At 42.9% G+C, this 26,995-nt stretch overlaps 2 protein-coding genes across 3 annotated transcripts; one reads left to right on the forward strand and one right to left on the reverse strand.

Annotated features, from left to right (window-relative positions):
• The first annotated feature begins 2,492 nt into the window (after window positions 1–2,492).
• On the forward strand, window positions 2,493–21,914 carry LOC106604377 (N-terminal kinase-like protein). Of its 2 annotated transcripts, none has more exons than XM_014198942.3 (18): window positions 2,493–2,908; window positions 4,307–4,447; window positions 4,771–4,893; window positions 5,478–5,698; window positions 6,083–6,173; window positions 6,334–6,489; window positions 6,654–6,812; window positions 10,932–11,039; window positions 11,157–11,270; window positions 11,425–11,580; window positions 13,751–13,939; window positions 15,274–15,349; window positions 16,438–16,644; window positions 16,854–16,999; window positions 18,817–18,912; window positions 19,245–19,544; window positions 19,761–19,839; window positions 19,982–21,914. In XM_014198942.3, the coding sequence occupies exons 1-18, from the start codon at window positions 2,801–2,803 to the stop codon at window positions 20,104–20,106; spliced, it is 2,595 nt and encodes an 864-aa protein (XP_014054417.2). In that variant the 5' UTR covers window positions 2,493–2,800; the 3' UTR covers window positions 20,107–21,914. The 2 variants fall into 2 exon arrangements, with proteins under 2 accessions (XP_014054417.2, XP_014054416.2); XM_014198941.3 differs by having other exon boundaries at window positions 2,494–2,908; window positions 19,979–21,914.
• A 266-nt stretch (window positions 21,915–22,180) lies between these two features.
• LOC106604378 (phospholipase A and acyltransferase 4) lies at window positions 22,181–26,427 on the reverse strand. The gene is made up of 6 exons (XM_014198943.3): window positions 26,285–26,427; window positions 25,876–25,950; window positions 25,496–25,604; window positions 25,219–25,355; window positions 24,804–24,935; window positions 22,181–24,591 (listed from the first exon to the last, which is right to left on the reverse strand). Exons 2-6 carry the CDS (start codon window positions 25,888–25,890, stop codon window positions 24,460–24,462), a joined length of 525 nt encoding a protein of 174 aa, XP_014054418.1. The 5' UTR covers window positions 25,891–25,950; window positions 26,285–26,427; the 3' UTR covers window positions 22,181–24,459.
• Window positions 26,428–26,995: the final 568 nt, after the last annotated feature.

The following is a 26,995-nucleotide window of genomic DNA, read 5'->3' on the forward strand; positions in this document are numbered from 1 at the left end:
CACTCCTGATAGTCCTCAGGACGGGGTTCAATTCCCTGCGGCGTCTTTGCTTTTCTCAACCTGCTGCTTAGTTGGGTAAGCTAGTTAAAACAGGAACCTAGGTAGTTAAAATAATTTATAGGGTCATATTGCGATTTTTAAATGACGCGAGCAGAGCTCAGCTTCTTATTAGCTAGCTAACATTAGCTTTATTATATCTATATAGTGTTAGGTGTACTGTTTTGAAATAACATTCTTTATATTGATTTGATTGTATACATAGTCTTAGCAAGCTCTTTGGCAGCAAGCTAAGCATTTTTAGCTATAATATTTAGCTAGCTTGCTTTGCAAATGTTAGCCTAGTTAGCTAGCTAGCATCAAGTGTTGGTGATAGAAAAATGGCCGTAGAAGCAACTCGAGCTTAGTTTAGAAGACTTGACTTTTCAATTCATTTTGAGGCACCTGTAGAACAAGGAGCTAGTTAGCAAAGATTTTTTCTGTGCCCTTGGTGTACAACAAACTCCCTCACGACGCCAGGACAGCGGAGTCAATCATCACCTTCCAGAGACACCTGAAACCCCACCTCTTTAAGGAATACCTGGGATAGGTATATAGATGTACTATTGTAAAGTGGTTGTTCCACTGGATATCATAAGGTGAATGCACCAATTTGTAAGTCGCTCTGGATAAGAGCGTCTGCTAAATGACGTAAATGTACATCATTGAAGTGTATCGTCTTAAATTGACAGTTGCCATAGTTATTGAGGCTTTTTAGTATGCGCCCCTTGTGGGAACACAACCAAATATTAACTGTTCCAAAAATGTTTCTACTTAGGCTTGCTTGCCAACCCATAAATGTTAGTTAGAAGAAACTGGTTTCTAATGGAATTTATTTTGTTTAGTCTATTGGTTGAGACATGACTTGTAGTTCAGGAGATGAGTTTAATTTACTTTAAGTTATGAATAAAATCTATGAGCTGTACAAAATTGTGTGCTGACTGTCATACCTCATTACAATGTTTTAAATGACTTAATTCCAAGGATTTATTTAGGTTATACGTTACAATTTTACTTGACATGTTTTAATGTGCTTTTCATATTTGACAAAGCCAATTTTAGTGACCTGAAGTATATTTTCATTACTGAGTAGAGTAAGCCTACATAACCAAGGAATGGGGGTGTATTTAATTATTTCACCTTTATTTAACCAGGTAGGCCAGTTGAGAACAAGTTCTCATTTACAACTGCGACTTGGCCAAGATGAAGCAAAGCAGTGCGACAGTTACAAATGTACAGTCACATAATATATATATATATATATATACACAGTGTGCAAATGTAGGGAGGTGAGGCAAAATAATTACAATTATGCATTAACACTGGTGTGATAGATGTGCAAGTAGTGCTACTGGGGTGCAAGAGGATAAGTAACAATATGGGGCGAGGTAGTTGGGTGTGCTATTTACAGATTGGCTGTGTGCAGTGATCGGTAAGCTGCTCTGACAGGATTGATCAGCAAGTACCAGAAGCAATGGTGCATGTCAAGTACAATCACACTGCATTCAGTATGTCTCATTTACTGATTCCCCAATGTTTTACTAAATATACAAACCGGTTCTGTCTGGCTCAGTTGGTAGAGCATGGGGCTTGCAATGTCAGGTTTGTGGGTACAATTTCCATGGAGAACCAGTAAAATGTTAGCTTTGTACTCTACTGTATTCAGTGGCTACACTGACAAGTCAATCCAACAGTTGTACACAAAGTGGCATGGGGGGTTTGTCTAGCTCAGGGGTTTCTAAACTTTTTCACTGGGGGCCCCCCTTCCAGCGTTGGAACATCCTGCATGCATGGGCACAAGCACTGTTCATGATGGAAAGAATATTGCAGGTTTAAAGCTTATTTCCTGCAATACATGTTTTGTCATGTAAAGAACCTGTTTTAAAGCAAATTCTCTTAGAAATCTATACACTTTGCTATGTGTGTACTCTTGATATGAGTGACAACCAAGGGCCAGTTGATCTGGACTGATCTGAAAGTTATACATAGCTCTCGACGGTACACCATGACTAACATGACAAGAACTGATGCACTACCCAATTTTGAAATTGCACCTTGTGCATTCTATTACAACTTTCAAGAGTTTTTTTAGTTTTGGGGGGCCCACCCCACAATTTGGGAGCTAGTATACTTTCGTTGTATTGGTGCATACATATTGTAATTATTTTAATATTCTATGAATATTCAATAGGTTGCAGCGATGCTATGCTACCAGCCCATTTGATGAATATCCATAGCCATCTCGAGACAACTGATATAAAGTGTTTTTTTTCTCATAGTTGACGGAATGTCTCGTGTCCTACATATCGTTACACTCGTAACAACTTAACCATTACGAAACTTATATTCGATCAAATAAACCTCACGTAGCAAATAAGCCATTCATGTTTTGAGGTTAACCAAATTCGACACTGGCCTCCATACAAAAACCGTTGCCTGGTAGTCGAAACAACGCAACCTACTGGTTGGATACATATTTCCCACGAGTTGGGCCTCTCTTCCTCGCTGCTGTAAATCGCTCTAGAATGTAAAACGACAGGGTCAAAGGTCCCATGACCACAGAGGCAAATATAATTTATTTATCGGTATTAAAATATTAATTCTGGAAGAAAGAAGTCAACATTTGAGTCACCCACCGCTCACTCTGCTTTCCCCAAGGTGTGGAACGTAAGGGAAGGATCTGATTTCTCTAGAGTGGCCAGCTTGCAGGCTGTGGTTCGCCATAGTTGTTGTTTACATTGATGTGTACTGGAAGAAATCAGAGATGTGGTCCTTTTTCGCTAGGGATCCAGTCAAAGACTTTAATTATGACATTTTACCGGAAACTCAAGAAACGTCCGGAATATGGACACTACATCGGGGCAAACGAAAGGTAAATCAAATTGTGGGGGCAGAAATATATTTTAACAGAATGTCTTGTTGGCTAGGTAGCGGTTAGCTGATACAAGGCAAGGTCTCGCTAGCTAGTTATTTTTGGGATGAAATTGAATGTCATTTCCATACATGATTATCACGATATATATATATATATATATATATATATATATATATATATATAACATTGTCAGGATATTTATCGCCTACAGAAGCTAAAACAGCACTGTTAGCTAACGTTACTGCTAGTATAGATAGCTACCTAACTAGTAGGTTTTGTTTATGCAGGGCCACGTATTCTCGCCACGTCAATCTCCGCTAACTATCTAACGTTGGCTAGCAAGTCACTGTTGTGAGCTAAGAACGTCAACTAGTTAACGTTAGTTACATGCGAAATGTATTTCGACCAACTCATTTCATGGAGTGGTGTAAAAAATCATTTCAAGTACTAGCATTACTTAAGTAGTTTTTTGTTTTTATATTTTTTACAACTTTAACATTTACTTCTACATTCCTAAAGAAAATATACTTTTTACTCCATACATTTTCCCTGACAGCCAAAGGTACTCGTTACATTTTGAATGCTTTAGCAGGACAGGAAAATGGTCCATTCACGTACATATCAAGAGAACATTCCTACTGCAACGGATCTGGAGGATTCATTAATTTAAACACGCTTCGTTTGTAAATTATGTCTGAGTGTGCCCCTGACTATCCATAAATAAATACAAAAACAAGAAAAGGGTGACGTCTGGTTTGCTTAATATAAGGAATTTGACATTATTTTTTCTTTTGATATTTACGTATATTTTAGCAATTACATTTACTTTTGATACTTAAGTATATTTTAAAACCAAATACTTTTAGACTTTTACTCAAGTAATATTTTACTGGGTGATTTTCACTTTTACTTGAGTCATTTTCTATTAAATTATCTTTACTTTTACTCAAGTATGACAGTAGGGTACTCTTTCCACCACTGATATCATGACGAATAATTATGTTGTTCGCAGTGTCAGTCTTGTTTTGACTGGTAGCTAACTAACTAGATGCTAACGTTATCTAGTTCATTCGTCATCAAAGGTTGCATTGTTTCCTTTACTTATTGTTCAAAGCTATGGGAATGCAATGGTAGAACCTTTGATGACAGACTTGGCTAGCTGTCTTTCTGTGTTTCACCTGAAATAGCTACTAGACTGAGACAAATTGTGTGGTGACATGACAACAACACTTATTGCAAGGTACAGAACCGAACAACACCTGTCCTGTGAGTGTGGTTGAGGCATCTGGCCTCACCATGGAGACTGTAACTTCATCTCTCCTAACCACAATAACATCTCTCCTCATACCAATGATGAAACATGACATTGTCACATTTTGACATCTCTCTCTTCAGATAGGTGGGGAGCCAGTATCAGTGTTTGTGTACGAGGTGTCAACGGGGACAGAGGAACAGACCCAGCTAGCAAAGGCAGCGTTCAAACGCATGAAGACCCTTCGACATCCCAACATCCTGGCCTACGTAGATGGATTGGAGGTGTGTGTCTGTGTCGGGGTGTTTCACCCCAAATGCATATAGTGTAACATCACAATATAGTTGATATTTAAAAGGCAAACAACAGGATTCAGTATTTTATAACTCTTTTTCTGCATTCTTTTGTATCTGTTTTTATTTTCAGACTGTGGTGAGTATCGACTGAATCAGTTAGTTCCCCTGTCTACCAGTTCTATAGAGAAACAGTAGCTATTGTGCTAGTCGTTGATGTACTCACCATATAATAGAAAAATACTTAAGACTGTAATGCACATTTTTACCAAGTCATGAATGCATTAATGTTGTCTCTTTCTGGTGCCTTGCAGACAGAGAAGAGCCTGTACCTGGTCACAGAGCAGGTCACCCCCCTGGCAGCCCACCTGAAGGCCCAGTCAGACCGGGGGGGCTCTGGGGAGCTGGAGATATCCTGGGGCCTTCATCAGATTGTGGTCAGTAGACTGAAGGAGAGATGAGTGCTCTCATTTCCTCATGTTTTTCTGTATGTTGAGTTCTGCTTGTCCTTTATCAATCCTCTTCCACCTCTACTCCATTATCCTTCTCCCTTCCTTTGTGTCTCTCTTTCTCTCTATCGATCTCTTAATCAATGGAAAGGTGACTCTCCATCTTCTCTGAGAAGGCCCTTTTCTATGTTAATCAAACGGTACTGAATGTTCTCTAAACACCAGCCCGAAGGGCTCATAGGAAGTCACAACATTAGCTGCTACAGAATAACACAGTCTCACAGATACATTATCAGTGTGTCCCAGGCCCAGAATGGAGCCAAAATGTAACCATAACATTCAACACTGGCAGACAGTTGATACTGGCAGTTAAACAGGTCAAAGGTAGAAACATCAGTACTCCGTGACAACAGATGATTGTAGACTAACTTCCCCCAAGGGAATACATCTGTCTATGTCTTCCCATACCTAAAATCATGTTTATTACATAGCAATCCATATCAACAGTAAATCAAATACAGGAAAGTAATTAATCAAATAATTGCTCACACACGCTATTTCCCCCCTTGTAGAAAGCCCTTAGTTTCCTGGTGAATGACTGCCACCTCCTTCACAACAACCTGGGTATCTGGTCTGTGTTTGTGGACCGAGCCGGAGAATGGAAGCTTGGCGGTCTGGACCACATGACCCCAGAGAATGAGGACGCCTCCACATCACTACCCTCCGCTAAAGCTGTTCACCCAGACATGGACAAATACGACCCCCCTGAATCACTAAACGGTGGAGAGAAATGGTGAGACGGACAGACAATCAGTTAAGAATGAGGGTGTAAAATACTGATTTCATTGCAAATTGTATTGCTGGTATCTCACATACAAAGGTTTTAGTTCAATGCTTGATGTAGTCTGAAGATACTTAATATTTGTAGTATGAAGTATATCTCTTGGGCTCCCGAGTTGCGCAGCGGTCTAAGGCACTGCATCTCAGTGCAAGAGTGACACTACAGTCCTTGGTTCGAATCCAGGCTGAATCACATCCGGCCGTGATTGGGAGTCCCATATGGTGGCTCACAATTGGCCCAGTGTTGTCTGGGTTTGGCCGGGGTAGGCCGTCATTGTAAATAAGAATTTGTTCTTAACTGACTTGCCTAGTTAAATAAAATATCTCTGTGTTCCAGGGCTGGGGATGTGTGGCGGCTGGGCTGTCTGATCTGGGAAGTGTTCAATGGTCCACTGCCCCGAACCTCCTCCCTACGCTCCCTCGGAAAGGTACCCTCCTCCCCCACCCTTTACCTTCTAACATTTTACCAGAGCATCACACATTTTAAGGAAATCCTAAAGTGATTCTAATATCATCCTGTCAAAAATATCAAAGGTCATGAATTAATTGGAAGTGATTTGAAATGTATTATGGTATGTTGTCCCTCAGATCCCTAAAGCATTGGTGCCACACTACTGTGAGTTGGTAGGGGCCAATGCCAGGGCCCGGCCGAACCCAGCTCGCTTCCTCCAGAACTGCCGAGCTCGCAGAGGATTCCTTAGCAACAACTTTGTGGAGAGCAACCTTTTCCTTGAGGAGATCCAGGTGTGATTCCTGACCCCTATCCCCGCTATAGAAAAAGCTTGACACGATAGAGATGACACAGCTCTCATTGAAATGTGTTGGCTTATCGATAAAATGTTTTATTCTGTGAAGTGTGAAATATCTATGTATCTTATGTCTGTCTAACATATATCTATGTGATCCAGATCAAAGACCCAGCAGAGAAGCATCAGTTTTTTCAGGACCTGAGTGAGAACCTGGACTCATTCCCAGAGGATTTCTGTAAGCACAAGGTGCTGCCACAGCTACTCACCGCCTTTGAGTTTGGCAACGCTGGTGCTGTCGTCCTCACACCTCTGTTTAAGGTATGTGTGCTGTGGAGGCAGTGAGGAGGGATTCAGATAGGAGAAGGAATCACCGGCCTGGCATTGAATTGCTCCTCTGTTTTATGCAGAAGTGGGAAAACTATGTAATATCTATGTAAAGCATAATCATTGGAAGTGGTTTGAGTTAAAGCCATTTCTTCAGGGGGAAACATGCTTTTGGCAACTAATCATTTCCCACCCTTCCTCAATCAGTCAAATGTATTTTATTAAGCCCTTTTTACAAATCAAATCAAATGTAATTGGTCGCATACACATATTTAGTAGATGTTATTGTGGGTGTAGCGAAATGCTTGTGTTCCTAGCTCAAAGAGTGCAGTAATATCTAATAATTCACACGTCTAAAAAGTAAAAGAATGGAACTAAGAAATATTAGGACGAGCAATGTCAGAGTCCGTGTGTCTGTGTGTGTTGATAGATAGATATAGTACCGGTCAAAAGTTTGGACACACCTACAAATTGAAGGATTTTTCTTTATTTTTACATTGTAGAATAAAAGTGAAGACATCAAAACTATGAATTAACACACATGGAATCATGTGGTAACCAAAAACGTGTTAAACAAATCAAAATATTCTTTTGATTCTTCAAAGTACCCACCCTCTACCTTGATGACAGCTTTGCACACCCTTGTCATTCTCACGATCAGCTTCAAAAATATATATGCAACATGCAACAATTTCCACGATTTACAGTTCATATTAGGAAGTCAGTCAATTGAAATAAATTCATTAGGCCCTAATCTATGGATTTCACATGACTGGGCAGGAGCGCAGCCATGGTTGGGCCTCGGAGGGCATGGGCCCACCCACTGGGGAGCCAGTCCCAGCCAATCAGAATGGGCTTTATTACAGACAGAAATACTCCTCAGTTTCATCAGCTGTCCAGGTGGCTGGTCTCAGAAGATCCCGCAGGTGAAGAAACGGAATGTGGAGGTCCTGGGCTGGCGTGGTTACACGTGGTTGTGAGGCCAGTTGGACGTACTGTCAAATTCTCTAAAACGATGGAGTTGGCTTATGGAAGATAAATGAACATTCAATCTCTGGCAACAGCTCTGGTGGACATACCTGCAGTCAGCATGCCAATTGCACACGCCCTCAAAACTTGACATCTGTGGCATTGTTTTGTGTGACAAAACTGCACATTTTAGAGTGGCCTTTTATTGTCCCCAGCACAAGGTGCAACTTTGTAATGTTCATGATGTTTAATCAGCTTCGTGGAAATGCCACACCTGTTAGGTGGATGGATTTTCTTGGGATAAATGTTCTCTAACAGGGATGTAAACAAATTTGTGCACCAAATTTGAGAGAAATAAGCTTTTTGTGCATATAGAAAGATATTGGGATCTTTTATTTCAGCTCATGAAACATGGGACCAACACTTTACATGTTGCATTTATATTTTTGTGCACATGATGGGATGTATAGACATGAACAGTAGATGGATAGAATATGTAGTATGTCTGAAGAACACATTGTGTGTGTGTATACATACATACATACATACATACATACATACATACAGTTGAAGTCGGAAGTTTACATACACCTTAGCCAAATACATTTAAACTGACATTTAATCCAAGTAAAAATGCCCTGTCTTAGGTCAGTTAGGATCACCACTTTATTTTAAGAATGTGAAATGTCAGAATAATAGTAGAGAGAGTGATTTATTTAAGCTTTTATTTCTTTCATCACATTTCCAGTGGGTCAGAAGTTTACATACACTCAATTAGTATTTGGTAGCATTGCCTTTAAATTGTTTAACTTGGGTCAAACGTTTCAGCTAGCCTTCCACAAGCTTCCCACAATAAGTTGGGTGAATTTTGGGCCATTCCTCCTGACAGAGCTGGTGTAACTGAGTCAGGTTTGTAGGCCTCCTTGCTCGCACACGCATTTTCAGTTCTGCCCACAAATTTTCCATGAGATTGAGGTCAGGGCTTTATGATGGCCACTCCAATACCTTGACTTTGTTGTCCTTAAGCCATTTTGCCACAACTTTGGAAGTATGCTTGGGGCCATTGTCCATTGGAAGACCCATTTGCAACCAAGCTTTAACTTCCTGACTGATGTCTTGAGATGTTGCTTCAATATATCCACACAATTTTCCAGCCTCATGATGCCATCTATTTTGTGAAGTGCACCAGTCCCCCCTGCAGCAAAGCACCCCCACAACATGATGCTGCCACCACCGCGCTTTACGGTTGGGATGGTGTTCTTCGGCTTGCAAGCCTCCCCCTTCTTCCTCCAAACATAACAATGGCCAAACAGTTCTATTTTTGTTTCATCAGACCAGAGGACATTTCTACAAAAAGTACGATCTTTGTCCCCATGTGCAGTTGCAAACCGTAGTCTGGCTTTTTTAATGACGGTTTTGGAGCAGTGGCTTCTTCCTTGCCGAGTGGCCTTTCAGGTTATGTCGATATAGGACTCATTTTACTGTGGATATAGATACTTTTGTACCTGTTTCCTCCAGCATCTTCACAAGGTCCTTTTGCTGTTGTTCTGGGATTGATTTGCACTTTTCGCACCAAAGTACGTTAATCTCTAGGAGACAGAACGCGTCTCCTTCCTGAGTGTTATGACGGCTGCATGGTCCTATGGTGATTATACTTGCATACTATTGTTTGTACAGATGAACGTGGTACCTTCAGGTGTTTGGAAATTGCTCCCAAGGATGAACCAGACTTGTGGAGGTCTACAATTGTTTTTCTGAGGTCTTGGCGGATTTCTTTTGATTTTCCCATGGTGTCAAGCAAAGAGGAACTGAGTTTTAAGGTAGGCCTTGAAATACATCCACAGGTACACCTCCAATTGACTCAATTATGTAAATTAGCCTTTCAGAAGCTTCTAAAGCCATGACATAATTTTCTGGAATTTTCGAAGCTGTTTAAAGGCAGAGTCAACTTAGTGTATGTAAACTTCTGACCCACTGGAATTGTGATACAGTCAATTATAAGTGAAATAATCTGTCTGTAAACAATTGTTGGAAAAATGACTTGTGTCATGCACAAAGTAGATGTCCTAACCGACTTGCCAAAACTATAGTTTGTTAACAAGACATTTGTGGAGTGGTTGAAACGAGTTTTATTGACTCCAACCTAAGTGTATGTAAACTTCCGACTTCAACTGTATACACACACACACACACACACTACCGTTCAAAAGTTTGGGGTCACTTTGGAATTTCCTTGTTTTTGAAAGAAAAGCACATTTTTTGTGCCATTAAAATAACATCAAATTGGTCAGAAATACAGTGTAGACATTAATGTTGTAATGCCTATTGTAGCTGGAAACGATTGATTTTGAATGGAATATCTACCTACATATGTGTACAGAGGCCCATTATCAGCCACCATCACTCCTGTGTTCCAGTGGCATGTTGTGTTCGCTAATCCAAGTTTATAATTTAAAGGCTAATTGATCATTAGAAACCCCTTTTGCAATTATGTTAGCACAGCTGAAAACTGTATTAAAAGCAATAAAACTGGCCTTCTTTAGACTAGTTGAGTATCTGGAGCATCAGCATTTGTGGGTTCGATTACAGGCTCAAAATGGCCAGAAACAAAGAACTTTCTTCTGAAACTCGTCAGTCTATTCTTGTTCTGAGAAATGAAGGCTATTCCATGCGAGAAATTGCCAAGAAACGGAAGATCTCATTCAACGCTGTGTACTACTCCCTTTGCAGGACAGCGCAAACTGGCTCTAACCAGAATAGAAAGAGGAGTGGGAGGCCCCGGTGCACAACTGAGCAAGAGGACAAGTACATTAGAGTATCTAGTTTGAGAAACAGATGCCTCACAAGTCCTCAACTGGCAGCTTCATTAAATAGTACCCGCAAAACACCAGTCTCAACGTCAACAGTGAAGAGGCGACTCCGGGATGCTGGCCTTCTAGGCAGAGTTGCAAAGAAAAAGCCATATCTCAGACTGGCCAATAAAATGAAAAGAATCAGATGGGCAAAAGAACACAGACACTGGACAGAGGAAGTCTGCATAGAAGGCCAGAATCCCGGAATCGCCTCTTCACTGTTGAAGTTCAGACTGGTGTTTAGCAGAAGGTTCCTTCTTCCATCTCTCCTTGTTCTTTCTGTTTCTGTCAGGTGGGTAAGTTCCTGTCTGCGGAGGAGTACCAGCAGAAGATCATTCCTGTCATTGTAAAGATGTTCTCCTCTACAGACCGGGCCATGAGGATACGACTGCTTCAACAGGTACAGTGTACCACACGTCAGAGTACAGAGGCGGCCATTACACCAGAATGAGTGTTTGCTGTAGATCTCTTGTTTTATTCCTCTTTCCAACCCCGTCCTCATCTCTCTTTCCTTCAGATGGAGCAGTTTATTCAGTATCTAAATGATGCAGCGGTGAACTCGCAGATCTTCCCTCATGTCGTTCACGGTTTCACAGACACAAACCCAGCCATCAGAGAGCAGACTGTCAAGGTATAACTGCCTCACCCAGTCTGTCAGACTGTGATTAACATACTCACACTCACTTCTTCATTCAAGTGGAACTGACAGGGTTCCTTCCCTGTGGTTAATGGTGTTCCCAACGCTCTGTTCTTGTTTTTTTTATGCCTTTCTCTCCATCTCCCAGTCCATGCTGCTGCTGGCCCCCAAGCTGAATGAGAGTAATGTGAATCAGGAGCTGATGAGGCACTTTGCACGACTGCAGGCGAGAGACGAGCAGGGACCGATCCGCTGCAACACCACCGTGTGCCTGGGAAAGATCGCCCCCTACCTCAATGCTGGGGTAACTCACTCTCTCTCTTTACCCATCTCCCCTTTTCTCTCCCTCTGCCTGCCCCTCTCTCCCTCCCTCTGCCTGCCCCTCTCTTCTCTCCCTCTCCCTGCCCCTTTCTTCTCTCCCCTCTGCCTGCCCCTTTCTTCTCTCCCTCTGCCTGCCCCTCTCTTCTCTCCCTCTGCCTGCCCCTTTCTTCTCTCCCTCTGCCTGCCCCTTTCTTCTCTCCCTCTGCCTGCCCCTTTCTTCTCTCCCTCTGCCTGCCCCTTTCTTCTCTCCCTCTGCCTGCCCCTCTCTTCTCTCCCTCTGCCTGCCCCTCTCTTCTCTCCCTCTGCCTGCCCCTTTCTTCTCTTCCCTCTGCCTGCCCCTTTCTCCTCTCCCTCTGCCTGCCCCTTTCTTCTCTCCCTCTCCCTGCCCCTTTCTTCTCTCCCTCTCCCTGCCCCTTTCTTCTCTCCCTCTGCCTGCCCCTTTCTTCTCTCCCTCTGCCTGCCCCTTTCTTCTCTCCCTCTGCCTGCCCCTTTCTTCTCTCCCTCTGCCTGCCCCTTTCTTCTCTCCCTCTGCCTGCCCCTTTCTTCTCTCCCTCTGCCTGCCCCTTTCTTCTCTCCCTCTGCCTGCCCCTTTCTTCTCTCCCTCTGCCTGCCCCTTTCTTCTCTCCCTCTGCCTGCCCCTCTCTCCCTCCCTCTGCCTGCCCCTCTCTTCTCTCCCTCTGCCTGCCCCTCTCTTCTCTCCCTCTGCCTGCCCCTCTCTTTTCTCCCTCTGCCTGCCCCTCTCTTTTCTCCCTCTGCCTGCCCCTCTCTCCCTCTGCCTGCCCCTCTCTCCCTCTGCCTGCCCCTCTCTCCCTCTGCCTGCCCCTCTCTCCCTCTGCCTGCCCCTTTCTTCTCTCCCTCTGCCTGCCCCTCTCTTCTCTCCCTCTGCCTGCCCCTCTCTTCTCTCCCTCTGCCTGCCCCTCTCTTCTCTCCCTCTGCCTGCCCCTCTCTTCTCTCCCTCTGCCTGCCCCTCTCTTCTCTCCCTCTGCCTGCCCCTCTCTTCTCTCCCTCTGCCTGCCCCTTTCTTCTCTTCCCTCTGCCTGCCCCTTTCTTCTCTCCCTCTGCCTGCCCCTTTCTTCTCTCCCTCTGCCTGCCCCTTTCTTCTCTTCCCTCTGCCTGCCCCTTTCTCCTCTCCCTCTGCCTGCCCCTTTCTTCTCTTCCCTCTGCCTGCCCCTTTCTTCTCTTCCCTCTCCCTGCCCCTTTCTTCTCTTCCCTCTCCCTGCCCCTTTCTTCTCTCCCTCTCCCTGCCCCTTTCTTCTCTCCCTCTGCCTGCCCCTTTCTTCTCTCCCTCTGCCTGCCCCTTTCTTCTCTTCCCTCTCCCTGCCCCTTTCTTCTCTTCCCTCTGCCTGCCCCTTTCTTCTCTCCCTCTGCCTGCCCCTTTCTTCTCTTCCCTCTGCCTGCCCCTTTCTTCTCTTCCCTCTGCCTGCCCCTTTCTTCTCTTCCCTCTGCCTGCCCCTTTCTTCTCTTCCCTCTCCCTGCCCCTTTCTTCTCTCCCTCTCCCTGCCCCTTTCTTCTCTCCCTCTGCCTGCCCCTTTCTTCTCTCCCTCTGCCTGCCCCTTTCTTCTCTTCCCTCTCCCTGCCCCTTTCTTCTCTTCCCTCTCCCTGCCCCTTTCTTCTCTCCCTCTGCCTGCCCCTTTCTTCTCTTCCCTCTGCCTGCCCCTTTCTTCTCTTCCCTCTGCCTGCCCCTTTCTTCTCTCCCTCTGCCTGCCCCTTTCTTCTCTTCCCTCTGCCTGCCCCTTTCTCCTCTCCCTCTGCCTGCCCCTTTCTTCTCTTCCCTCTGCCTGCCCCTTTCTTCTCTTCCCTCTGCCTGCCCCTTTCTTCTCTTCCCTCTCCCTGCCCCTTTCTTCTCTTCCCTCTCCCTGCCCCTTTCTTCTCTCCCTCTGCCTGCCCCTTTCTTCTCTTCCCTCTGCCTGCCCCTTTCTTCTCTTCCCTCTGCCTGCCCCTTTCTTCTCTTCCCTCTGCCTGCCCCTTTCTTCTCTTCCCTCTCCCTGCCCCTTTCTTCTCTTCCCTCTGCCTGCCCCTTTCTTCTCTTCCCTCTCCCTGCCCCTTTCTTCTCTTCCCTCTCCCTGCCCCTTTCTTCTCTTCCCTCTTCCTGCCCCTTTCTTCTCTCCCTCTGCCTGCCCCTCTTATTCATGCCCCTCTCCTTTCCTCCACAGACGCGGCAGCGAGTGTTGATCTCTGCGTTCTCTCGGGCCACTAAGGACCCATTTCCCGCATCTCGGGCGGCTGGGGTTCTGGGCTTCGCAGCAACGCACAACTACTACAATGTGACGGAGAGCGCAGCACGGGTACTGCCAACGCTCTGTACCCTCACTGTTGACCCTGACAAGAACGTTAGAGATCAGGTGAGAAGCACTAAAAACACCTTACACCCCTCACACATTGAACCACAGGACTGGGACATTTAACATTCTGTTTAGAAATATTTCACTAAAGACAGGCTAAAGCTGCTTCTCCAATAGAAATCCCCGATCACACTTGTAGGCGATGTCATGGTGATGATGACGAGCTAACCTCATGCGTAGAAACACAGCATCAGCTCTAACAGTTGTCTTGCGCCTGTACAGGTCGTCAAATCAAAAGCACTCCTTTGGTATTGTTGTTTTTGACGAAAATGAAAACGTGTCACTCACGAGGTTAGAGTTGGGCCTTTAGATTTCGAGAAAATTAACAAAATTGACTTCCCAAACCTTGGCCTGATCTTTTTCACAAGCATTCCCGGAAGTCTCACAATGTTGCACCTCTGGATTTAGAAACTCTGTGATTTCACCCTGCAACATTCCATCTGCAATTGTGGGACAATCTATTTTTCCCTACACTCTCATTTCACATCGCAACATTCAATCTGTAATCAGGTTTCCATCCAACCTTTTTATGCGAGTAAAGTATGTCGGATAAAAGAAAAGGTTACGATAGGCCTGATGGAAACTGCAAATTTGGCGGCGAACTTTCCAAATGTCGACAAAAAAAGATATACTGGATACAGTGGGAGGTTTTTGTGTCTGTAAGATGTAATTATGCTAGAAATGTCAGTGGATGCGCTTTTATGTGCAAATATTGAAATAATAACCATCATATGGAAGTAAAGTTGGAGTCACGAGATGACATGTTGTATGCTCCTCCCACTACGACTCGGGAAAGCATGAAGTTTATTAGGTTACAGATGAAATAAGTTCTGATGAACTTCACAGGGTGGTGAAAGTGCACAGTGATGAGCTTGATGCTCCTTTCTGATAAATATCGTGGGTTGTATTCTGGTGACATGATCATCTATGCTTGGCTGCTGTTTGACAAATAAAAATAATCTCGTTCTGTAGTCCATAAGACTGTCATCATGTAGGCTATACCCGCACTGGATCTGCCAGCTGTTCGTTAGCGCACACACCAATACCAGAGTGGGTACATTCACTATATAATGCAACATTTCTGGTGACAAAACCATCAGTCGAGTTGAAAATGCGATGGAAACCCATTTAACTTGTATTTTTTATTCGGTACATGGTCATTTTTATGTGCACTACGTCATCACACACATACTTTTATCCACAAGTTAATTTGATGGAAACACATCTCTGGTGGGAAAATCTGCGTATTTTATTTATGCATATTTTAGAATATTTGCACGAAAATCTGTCGCCAATTGGATGAAACTTATTTTTTTCTGTTCTTCCTCCCTCAGGCATTTAAAGCCATCAAGAGTTTCCTGACAAAGCTGGAGACTGTTTCTGAAGATCCAACCAAGCTGGCTGAAATAGGTCTGTAAACAAGCACTGTTCTCACATTAAAGGGATACTGCGGGATTTTGGCAATGAAGTCCTTTATCTGCATCTGCATTTTTTGTAATTTTTTTGTGTTCAGTATTTTATTTTTATTTTATTTCACCTTTATTTAACCAGGTAAGCTAGTTGAGAACAAGTTCTCATTTACAACTGCGACCTGGCCAAGATAAAGCAAAGCAGTGCGACACAAACAACAACACAGAGTTACACATGGAATAAACAAACGTACAGTCAATAACACAATAGAAAAAGTCTATATACTGTGTGTGCAAATGAGGTAAGATTAGGGAGGTAAGGCAATAAATAGGCCGTGGTGGCAAAGTAATTACAATATAGCAAATAAACACTGGAGTGATAGATGTGCAGAAGATGAGTGTGCATGTAGAGATACTGGGGTGCAAAGGAGCAAAATAAATAACAGTATGGGGATGAGGTAGTTGGATGGGGTATTTACAGATGGGCTATGTACAGTGATCTGTGAGCTGCTCTGACAGCTGGTGCTTAAAGCTAGTGAGGGAGATATGAGTCTACAGCTTCAGTAATTTTTTTGCAGTTTGTTCCAGTCATTGGCAGCAGAGAACTGGAAGGAAAGGCGGCCGAAGGTGAAATATACCTGCTGGTGCGCGTGCTACGGGTGGGTGCTGCTATGGTGACCAGTGAGCTGAGATAAGGCGGGGCTTTACCTAGCAAAGACTTATAGATGACCTGGAGCCAGTGGGTTTGGCGACGAATATGAAGCGAGGGCCAGCCAACAAGAGCATATAGGTCGCAGTGGTGGGTGGTATATGGGGGCTTTGGTGACAAAACGGATGGCACTGTGATAGAATGCATCCAATTTGCTGAGTAGAGTGCTGGAGGCTATTTTGTAAATGACATCGCCAAAGTCAAGGATCGGTAGGATAGTCAGAATGGTAGGATAGTCAGTATGAAGGAAGTTAGATAGCATTCACTCATGAAACTAACTAGCGCTAGCTGTACCTGAAGACTTCCAGTCATTGCGCTATGCTCGTTAGGAATCTGAGTACAGCCTTTGAGTGTCTAATATTATCTCCCTTTCATCCTAGAAAAGGATGTGATGTCATCAGCCCAGCCGGCGGGGGCAGCAGCCAGTTGGGCAGGCTGGGCAGTGACGGGGGTGTCCTCTCTGACCTCCAAGCTCATCCGGACCGGCCCGGGGGCAGAGGTGGGCAGCCCGGCCAAAAACACCCCTGTTGCTGCTGGGACTGCCTCTCCTCGCACCGGGAACCCTGTGACAGATGGGGTACCCGTGGGTAAGGAACTGAGTTATGAACATGATACCTCTTAATCACTCAGATCTTAGATATGTTTCTGTTTAGGTCATTGTGTACATTAGGGTGGCATCCCCCACAGAAACATAGAAAGTGCTGGCAAAGCTGTACCCATCAGTCCACAACTTACATTCACCTTTCACCTCACCGTTCTCTTCATCCCTCCATCTCTCCATCTCTCCTTCCTCCAGGCTCTGAAGTTAAACCACCACCGGCCTCCATGAGTCTACCCTTTGCTTCTGGCCTTGCTATCCAATCAGATTCCCCTAAGGTCACAGAGAAGGACGAGGAGCCAATTGGAGACCGTTGGGATGACGAGGACTGGGGAAGTTTAGAGGTACAGTTGAAGTTGGAAGTTTACATACACTTAGGTTGGAGTCATTAAAACTCGTTTTTCAACCACTCCACACATTTTTTGTTAACAAACTATAGTTTGGCAAGTCGGTTAGGACATCTACTTTCTGCATGACACAAGTCATTTTTCCAACATTTGTTTACAGACAGATTATTTCACTTATAATTCACTGTATCACAATTCCAGTGGGTCAGAAGTTTACATACACTAAGCTGACTGTGCCTTTAAACAGCTTCGAAAATTCCAGAAAATGATGTCATGGCTTTAGAAGCTTCTGAAAGGCTAATTGACAACATTTGAGTCAATTGGAGGTGTACCTGTGGATGTATTTCAAGGCCTACCTTCAAACTCAGTGCCTCTTTGCTTGACATCATGGGAAAATCTAAAGAAATCAGCCAAAACCTCAGAGAAACAATTGTAGACCTCCACAAGTCTGGTTCATCCTTGGGAGCAATTTCCAAACGCCTGAAGGTACCACGTTCATCTGTACAAACAATAGTATGCAAGTATAAACACTATGGGACCATGCAGCCGCCATACCGCTCAGCCGCCATACCATGCAGCAGCCATACCGTCTCCTAGAGATTAACGTACTTTGGTGCAAAAAGTGCAAATCATTCCCAGAACAACAGCAAAGGACCTTGTGAAGATGCTGGAGGAAACAGGTGCAAAAGTATCTATATCCACAGTAAAACGAGTCCTATATCGACATAACCTGAAAGGCCGCTCAGCAAGGAAGAAGCCACTGCTCCAAAACCGTCATTAAAAAAGCCAGACTACGGTTTGCAACTGCACATGGGGACAAAGATCGTACTTTTTGTAGAAATGTCCTCTGGTCTGATGAAACAAAAATAGAACTGTTTGGTCATAATGACCATCGTTATGTTTGGAGGAAAAAGGGGGAGGCTTGCAAGCCGAAGAACACCATCCCAACCGTGAAGCACGGGTGTGGCAGCATCATGCTGTGGGGGTGCTTTGCTGCAGGAGGGTCTGGTGCACTTCACAAAATAGATGGCATCATGAGGAAGGGAAATGATGTAGATATATTGAAGCAACATCTCAAGACATCAGTCAGGAAGTTAAAGCTTGGTTGCAAACGGGTCTTCCAAATGGACAATGACCCCAAGCATACTTCCAAAGTTGTGGCAAAATGGCTTAAGGACAACAAAGTCAAAGTATTGGAGTGGCCATCACAAATCCCTGACCTCAATCTCATGGAAAATTTGTGGGCAGAACTGAAAATGCGTGTGCGAGCAAGGCAGCCTACAAACCTGACTCAGTTACACCAGCTCTGTCAGGAGGAATGGGCCAAAATTCACCCAACTTATTGTGGGAAGCTTGTGGAAGGCTAGCTGAAAAGTTTGACCCAAGTTAAACAATTTAAAGGCAATGCTACCAACTACTAATTGAGAGTATGTAAACTTCTGACCCACTGGGAATGTGACGAAAGAAATAAAAGCTGAAATAAATCATTCTCTCTATTATTATTCTGACATTTCACATTCTTACAATAAAGTGGTGATCCTAACTGACCTAAGACAGGGAATTTTTACTAGGATTAAATGTCAGGAATTGTGAAACTGAGTTTAAATGTATTTGGCTAAGGTGTATGTAAACTCCCCACTTCAACTGTAATTGACATGGATGGGATTTGGGGTGGGATTTGACAGTTGGGACCGTGGGACATCAACTGTCACGGAACATGGGAAATACAGAAATAGTGTTCTGTTTGCTCAATTAAGTTATTAATCTCTGTCCTTCTCTCACTCTCTCGCTTTCTTTCTCCCCCCCCCCTCCAGGACCCAGAGAAGGTACAGGCAGCAGACCCAGATGACTGGAACTCCTCTGATTGGTCCGGAATGTCATCAGTCAAAAAGAAGGCCAGTATAAGAGGAGTACGTATCTGGTTTTATTTAGACCTGAGGGTTATTCAGGGAGGCAGAGTGTTTGAAAAAGAGTCAAAGATAATGGCACTGTAAAGTAACTACCACTCACACTTTTTGAGGAAAATTTACTTACTGTGATGTGTGGTTGTCTCACCTAGCTATCTTAAGATGATTGCACAAACTGTATTCTCTCTTGCTAAGAGCGTCTGCTAAATGACAGGAATGTATTTACATATTCATCTGCAAAGTGCTGAAAGTTCCAACCTACTGAACAGAGGTCCATGATCTAAAACCGTTTGAGTGCTGAAACCTCATTCATTGCTGTCTCCGTCTCCATCCAGGTGTTTCTAGCCTCCTCTGAGGCAGTAAAAAAGCAGAGCTCTGATTGGAGCAGCTCGGGCTGGGATGCCGACGACAGCTGGTCCAATGAGAAGGAGGCTGACAGCCAGGGTCAGAGTTCACCGGGAGAGGATGGGTGGGGCAATGACTGGGAGGAGGAGGGTAGGACTGCGCCAGCCACTAAGAGTGCTGCTTTGCCGGAGGGGGTTCGGTTAGCCAGCGAGTATGACTGGGACATTAAGGGAGACGCGCAGACTGACTTTCTCGCCAATGTGTCTCAGAGAGCAACCCCCACTGCTACGGTGAGGAGAGGAGAGGAGGGGGGGCTTTATAAATAAAAGACTTTGACAGGAGTAGGCTTTGTGTTTTGAAGAACTGACAAGCAGGTTTGTCAAAATGTAGGTAAAAGTTTGGTGTTGATGCTAAGTGGGGAATGGTTTTGATGTGGAAATGGAGGGACATCACGGTGTGTGTTTTAATGCGTGTGCATTCTGTATGTGTTTTCTGGTTCATGCTAGGCTGGTGATGGCTGGAGTGCAGAGCCTGCTGGAGACTGGGGAGCCGAGGAGAGCTGGGAGTCTGTGGACGGAAGTCCAGGTGAGTCTCAACCTGCTCTAACGTCTCTACTCCATTATTTCTCTCAATCATCTGAAACCAGGGAGTCATTTAACAAGATGCTATTCATGTTATAAGCTTCAAGACAGACGATAACAGATGTCTGTCTCTATTTCCTAAGCAGGCCTAAGCAAGGCAGAGCTGGCCAAGAAGAAACGTGAGGAGAGGAGGAAAGAACTGGAGGCCAAACGGGCAGAGCGCAAGGCAGCTAAGGGTCCTCTCAAACTGGGCGCTCGGAAACTGGACTGACTGGAAGGAAAAGGAGGGCTGGCGGAAGACGGGAAGCAAAGCAGACCGTGTGCTGTGATAACTTTTCCCTGACTCCCACAGAGAGGGTGGAATGTATGGAAGGATCAACATTCCATTATCAAAAGAACAAGAGACTCTGTGAACTTGACGACAGTGCAAGCTGCTCATTGTTTAAGAAAGGGGTGAGAGGCTGAGACAGGACTCATCCAGATTATTCTGGGGTTTAAACATTACATCACATATTTACGTTGTAAAGAAGTGTATTTGTCTGAAAAGGACTGTGACAAAAAAATCTGAACATGTTTTTATAAATAAATGATATCAATGTTGTTAGGTTGTAATTTGTGGTACAATAATCCAGACATACTCTGAGAAAAACTCAAGTTAGATTTATTCCCCACAGTGGGTGTTGCAGCTGCACAGCACATCTAGAGGTCACACAAGGACATACTGTATATTTATACCTTCCAACTAGGCAAAGTCACTTTCTAGTATTTCTATGATAAATAATCAGTCTCTGTTGCTGGACAGGAACTGAGTCTGTTCCTCCTCTTGGTGTTCTCGTGTCCCAGCCTGAGTCCGGAACCTTCCTGCTCCTCCGTGCCTTAGTTATTGGGAGTACACACTCCTACAGTCGACTGCAGTCCACTAAATAATTACACTTCTCATGCACAAAGAGCTGAAACTTAACACTACTTTCATTCTCCAAGAATATCAAAGATGTATATATTCATACTAAGAGTATATAATGATATAAAACTAAGGATATTAGACAGTGCTCTAGAACAGTAATTAGGCTCCATCAGCTGTAACCCCAGACACATGGCTCCTATTCAACCCTCATGGAATCATTCTGCTACTCAGCCTTTGTACTTTACCTGTGCCCAAATACAATGCATATCGATCATTCCAACTGACCCATAACAGGATAATTACTACTGTTAGGCTAATTATACAATTATAAACAGATTCAAACAGGCTCAAGTCAAATAGTCTCTTAAAAAATATATAAAGTGTGTGTATATGCTGAATGTTTATTTGACATATACGCATAAATGGGTTATGAATGTTTTATATGAGCTGTCACACTGCAGAAATAAGACTGATAGTCTTCATGCATGGGTCTGTATATGTGACTTACCTACCAAACAACATATGGTACTTCCCTGAAGGGTAATGCTGGGACACGTTCAGCGACGCACAACGTTGTGGAACAGATAGAAATATGTTATGTAGAACAAACATGCCTCTTGCATAGAATAAGGAATCATGTCAGGTCTATTCATGATATTTCTATCTTCAACGTTTGCCTACTGAACGTGGCCCTGGTCTCTGTTGATGAACTGCACTTCACTGTTTTCAGATGAATAATATAGACCCGGCTACATCCCCTCGGAGCCAATCAGTTCTTATTATTAGTGGTGGTGGGTTGACTGACTTGAAGCCAAACTATTGAACATGGACAGTGTTATCATGCAATTTTACCTGTAGATTCCTCCAATATATTTATGGAGTCACTTAGCTATTTAATATCAAATCATAAAGTGCAAAATAATTCTGCCCATCAACTATCTTGTTAGAGTTGGGTGGGTCAAGGGAAGGTTCTGTTTGTGCCTTTGTTTGATGGCAGCACTATTTACTGGTGTTATATGGTCAGACGAGCTGTGCTGTGATTTTTAAATATGTTGTGGGTGTGAGGGAGGGAAGTCCATATGGGAGAGGAAGACAGTCAAATCAGATGCATTGTTTTATAAAGGCGGATTCTTGTGCACCATGTGAACAATTCCTAAATAAACCATGACAAAATACACCGTGTGTGTTTTATGTGAAAGGGTGTGCACTGTTTTACAAAGATATTCAGAACAATTTCTACTTTCTGCCAAGAGTCAACATCCAAATCCACTGAAGTTCCTTGTGGGACTTACAGTGGGCCAACAGAGGTGTTTCTTTTGTTTCCTAAGACAAGTATAAGTTAAGTAGACCCCAAACCTATTAGAGACCAAACAATGTTTATAAAAACATGTACAAACTGTTAGCTTCTAATTTTCAGAGTACAAACTCACTGGACACTATGAAAGCTTTAAACCAAGTTTATTCTTCCCAGAGGGTCAGTACAGCTGCATTAAACAAAAAACATGGTTTCACCCTTGGTAGTATACATACCCCACTTTGGGTGGAGTCTCCTCGTTATCGCCAAACATTGCATCATTATTTCTAGGCAAGGAGCTGAGTGATCTGGGCCTTAAACGGTTCCTCCCCTTATCAGTACTGCCACGTGACTGTTCCCTGCACTCAGCCCCTCCCAGGCTTCATTACGGCACCCCTCATGTCTCTTTCATAACTAATAATTAATAATAGTTCAAGCTCAAAAACCAAACCTATCAAAACATATCAAAGAGGATGTCAAGACTTAATCGACTTAGCTAAAATGCTAATAAGGTTCAGTTTATCAATATATTTAATAAACAAACTCTTCAAACTGAAGTTTTTAAAGATCAAACACAGTTAAGATTTCAAATCTTTTCAATCCAACATTAAAAAAATTTAAAAAAGTATGATTTTGTTCAAATCAAATCAAATTTTATTGGTCACATACTCATGTTTAGCAGATGTTATTGCAAGTGTAGCAAAATGCTTTTGTTTCTAGCTCCAACAGTGCAGTAATATCTAACAAGTAATATCTTAACAATTTCACAACAATACACACAATGGACACAAATCCAAAGTAAAGTAATGGAATTAAGAATATATAAATAGGGAGTAGTTCTATGGGTCCTTTTATTTTTTTATTTAACGAGGCAAGTCAGTTAAGAACAAATTCTTATTTGGCCAAACCCTAACCCTGACGACGCTGGTCCAATTGTGCGCCGGTTGTAATACAGCCTGGAATCGAACCAGGGTTTGTAGTGATGTCTCTAGCACTGAGATGCAGTGCCTTGGACGGCTGTGCCACTCGAGAGCCCTGGGTCCTATAGACAATTTTCTTCATGATAGAAATATTAGAACTTCAGTGGAATACCATTTTATCCCATTATAAAGAGATCTAAGTCTACATAAATATGTTAAATCTTTAATATGGAAACTTCATAGGTACTTTACACCAAATCAAATTGATTTATATAGCCCTTCTTACATCAGCTGATATCTCAAAGTGCTGTACAGAAACCCAGCCTAAAACCCCAAACAGCAAGCAATGCACGGTGGCTAGGAAAAACTCCCTAGAAAGGCCAAAACCTAGGAAGAAACAGAGAGGAACCAGGCTATGAGGGGTGGCCAGTCCTCTTCTGGCTGTGCAGGGTGGAGATTATAACAGAACATGGCCAAGATGTTCAAATGTTCATAAATGACCAGCATGGTCAAATAATAATAATCACAGTAGTTGTCGAGGGTGCAACAAGTCAGCACCTCAAGAGTAAATGTCAGTTGGCTTTTCATAGCCGATCATTGAGAGTATCTCTACCGCTCCTGCTGTCTCTAGAGAGTTGAAAACATATAAGCTAAGTAAAAATACTTCAAAGTACTTCTTAAGTCATTTTTTAGGATATCTGTCCTTCACTATTTATGTACAACAACTTTTACTTCATTACATTCCTAAAGAAATTGATGTACTTTTTACTCCATACAGTTTCCCTGACACCCAAAAGCACTCATTACATTTTGAATGCTTAGCAGGACAAGAAAATTGTCTAATTCACACACTTATCAAGAGAACATCCCTACTGCCTCTGATCTGGTTGACTCACTAAACACATGCTTCGTTTGTAAATTATGTCTGAGTATTGGAGCATGCCCCTAGCTATCCGTAAATTAAAAAAACCAGAAAATTATGCCATCTGGTTTCCTTAATATAAGGAATTTGAAATAATTTATACTTTTACTTTTGATACTTAAGTACATTTTAGCCATGACATTTACTTTTTATACTTCAGTATATTTAAAAGCCAAATACTTTTAAACTTTTACTAAAGTAGTATTTTACTGGGTGACTTTCACTTGAGTCATTTTCTATTAAGTTATCTTTACTTTTACTCAAGTATGACAACTGGGTACTTTTCCCACCACTGCTTATAAGTAACTGACATTTTTTTTTTAAAACAGCTAGCATAGTCTAGCAGCCTGCAAGGTTATGGCACCTCCAAGGCTGTATACCTTGGAATTATAACCAGACAACTTTCCTCCTTTCCATTCATGTCTGTGTAACTGTAAAAAAAAAAGATATTATGGAAATACTCAACCCTTCCTTCTGAAAAACCCAGAATTATACAAAGTGACGATGGCAGTACTGTAGTTAAATAATTAATCTCTATTAGGCTTATTGGTGACTGGCTGCTCAGGAAGCTATTATACAGTTAGTCATTTATATTCTTCTTCTTCATTCTTCTTTTTGCTTCCACCTCCAAAGATGGCCGCTGCGATACCTGCAACAGCAAGGACTCCGAAGCCCACCATTGCAGCCATTCCCACAGTTTCCACAGCCTGACGAACCTGGGTAGAAAAAGACTAACATTACTTTGAATGAATGACTGATTCAGAAACAGTATCACAGCATAGATGCTTTGAATGTATAACAACAAGTACACCAGTTACTCTACACTCACGTGTGTCTTGACTAAGTTCAGAATGTTATTACGACTCACAAAATGACTCTACGCTGAGCACAGTACAACTAGCGTTGAGCACCAGTCCACAGTTCCTACCTGTCGAGACTCAGCCTTCCCATATCTCAGATCTGTGACAAAGTGCTCACAGTTCCCCCTGAAGACACAGTAGGGCATCTCCTGGTCCACATAGCTCTGGGCTTCCTTCAGTATCTCACGTATGGGTCTGACCTATAATGATAATATAATAATAATAATACTACTACATGCCATTTAGCAGATGCATTTATCCTAAGCGAACTTGCATGCATAGATTTTTATAAGGGTGGCCCCAGTGGGAATGGAAAACACTATCCTGGCATTGCAAGCACCATGCTCTATTAACTGAGCCACACAGGATCACTCAGGCTGTGTCCTACATGGCACCTTATTCTCTACATAGTTCATTACTTTTGACCAGAGCCCCATGGGGTGCCATTTGGGACACAGCCCTACTGTACTTACTGCTACTGACCTGGTACTTCTCATCCAGCTGGTTGTTTACACACCACTGATCATGCCCCACCACATCCCAGATCTCTTCCTTCTTCACCTTAGCCTTGTCACTGAGCACAGACATCATGCTGTTGGCCCTGGTCCCAGGTCCCTCGGCTGGGGAGCAAAGAGACATGGGTGAGGGAAAGTTCCAAGGGAGGGGTGCACAGACAAGACATCATCAGTGTGGAGTTGCATGTACTCTATATCTACAGTATATCAATTGTTGAGTACACTATATCAAGAGTATTACTCACAGGGTGGGGCCAGGTGAACAACAAAACCATCACCAACGTACAAAGCCCAGTGCTGGTAGTTCCCTCTGAATATCTCTATCAGATCCCCTGGCTCCGGCTTCTTATCATACTGTCAAAAATGTTTGTTTTTTAAATGATGAAACCATTCAAAATGATTTAGCAATCTGTGTATTGGCAAATACAGGGATGTTGCTAGGCAGCATCTTGTTAAAGTGCCAAGTATGCAGTTCTGAAAGGGAAAGTTCTCTGATCAGGGAACTATAAAAAGTTATTCAGTCATGACTCATGCATTGTACAAACAAAATGTAAATATGTTCTAAACAAACAGGTAAGACTACATAGAGACAGAGGACACAACATAAGGACTGGACTTTACTTACCAATGTTGGAGCCATGGTTACTGTAATTTCCTTTACACAGCTTTAATTTCCCTTTACTGAGCTTCGATCTCAACCCTTTAAGTCAAAACGAAACCAATGGGTTATATTTAAAAGGGGCCTGTTTTCATAACACATAAACTCACAAATTATTAATCAAACAATTGGCAAATAAATTCAACACTGATCTCATTTCACTGTGTTTTGGTGTCTATAAAAATATGAATTATGCAACGAAATAGATTGCTAGCTAACTGACCACAGACAGCAACAACAGAGACAGTGTTTGCGTGCTGTCAAGTGTCATGGTATGACTTTCGACTCCAGTTAGCTAACCAGCTATTTGTAATCTTCCTCACAAGTATTTCTGTAAAGATAATAATTGAAATACATATAAATTCTTATAACTTACAGTAAGTTCGGTGTCGTGGCCTCGATGTTTCTTACTTTCACTTCGAACACAGAACTAAAAATCAGACGTCAACTTCTTTTTCTTCCTGGATGAGGTTTAACTTCTTCTTCGATGAGGTTTAACGGCGGTTGGCATCCAATAAATGTTTCATTACCGCCACCTACTACACTGGAGTACAACTCACTTATACTTTGCTTGAAAAAATAAATAAACAATTATCCTACCATCTAACACTACACTCACAAAAAAATACAAAAATAACATAATAATAAAAAATAACACCACCCTACTCCACTATTTAAATCTATTTAGTCCTTCCTCAGGTCAACAACTTGAAAGGATGGGACACCACCACTTAACCCACCCTGTAACTCCTCTGATTTTTAAAAATGTATTTTTAATTTAACAGTTATTTTACCAGGTAAGCTGACTGAGAACACATTGTCATTTACAGCAACAACTTGGGGCATAGTTACAGGGGAGTTGAATGAACCAATTGTAAACTGGGGCTGATTAGTTGACCGTGATGGTATGAGTGCCAGATGGGTATTTAGCCAGGACACTAGGGTTAACACCCCTACTCTTACAATAAGTGCCATAGGATATTTTGTGACCCCAGAGAGTCAGGACACCCGTTTAACGTCCCAGCCGAAAGACGGCACCCTTCACAGGGCAATCACCATCCTGGGGCATTGAGATATTTTTTTAGAC

The sequence above is a fragment of the Salmo salar genome, chromosome 05 (genome assembly GCF_965601325.2).
Source record: "Salmo salar chromosome 05, fSalSal1, whole genome shotgun sequence".
NCBI lineage: Eukaryota > Metazoa > Chordata > Actinopteri > Salmoniformes > Salmonidae > Salmo > Salmo salar.

Coding starts and splice junctions, on each gene's coding strand:
- LOC106604377 (XM_014198941.3), top strand. CDS start 2,801: ATGTGGTCCTTTTTCGCTAGGGATCCAGTCAAAGACTTTAATTATGAC. Junction 4,448..4,770: donor CCTACGTAGATGGATTGGAG/GTGTGTGTCTGT, acceptor GGTGCCTTGCAG/ACAGAGAAGAGCCTGTACCT. Junction 5,699..6,082: donor CTAAACGGTGGAGAGAAATG/GTGAGACGGACA, acceptor TCTGTGTTCCAG/GGCTGGGGATGTGTGGCGGC.
- LOC106604378 (XM_014198943.3), bottom strand. Junction 25,356..25,495: donor TGTTCACCTGGCCCCACCCT/GTGAGTAATACT, acceptor TTTGCTCCCCAG/CCGAGGGACCTGGGACCAGG. Junction 24,592..24,803: donor GGAAGGCTGAGTCTCGACAG/GTAGGAACTGTG, acceptor TTTTCTACCCAG/GTTCGTCAGGCTGTGGAAAC.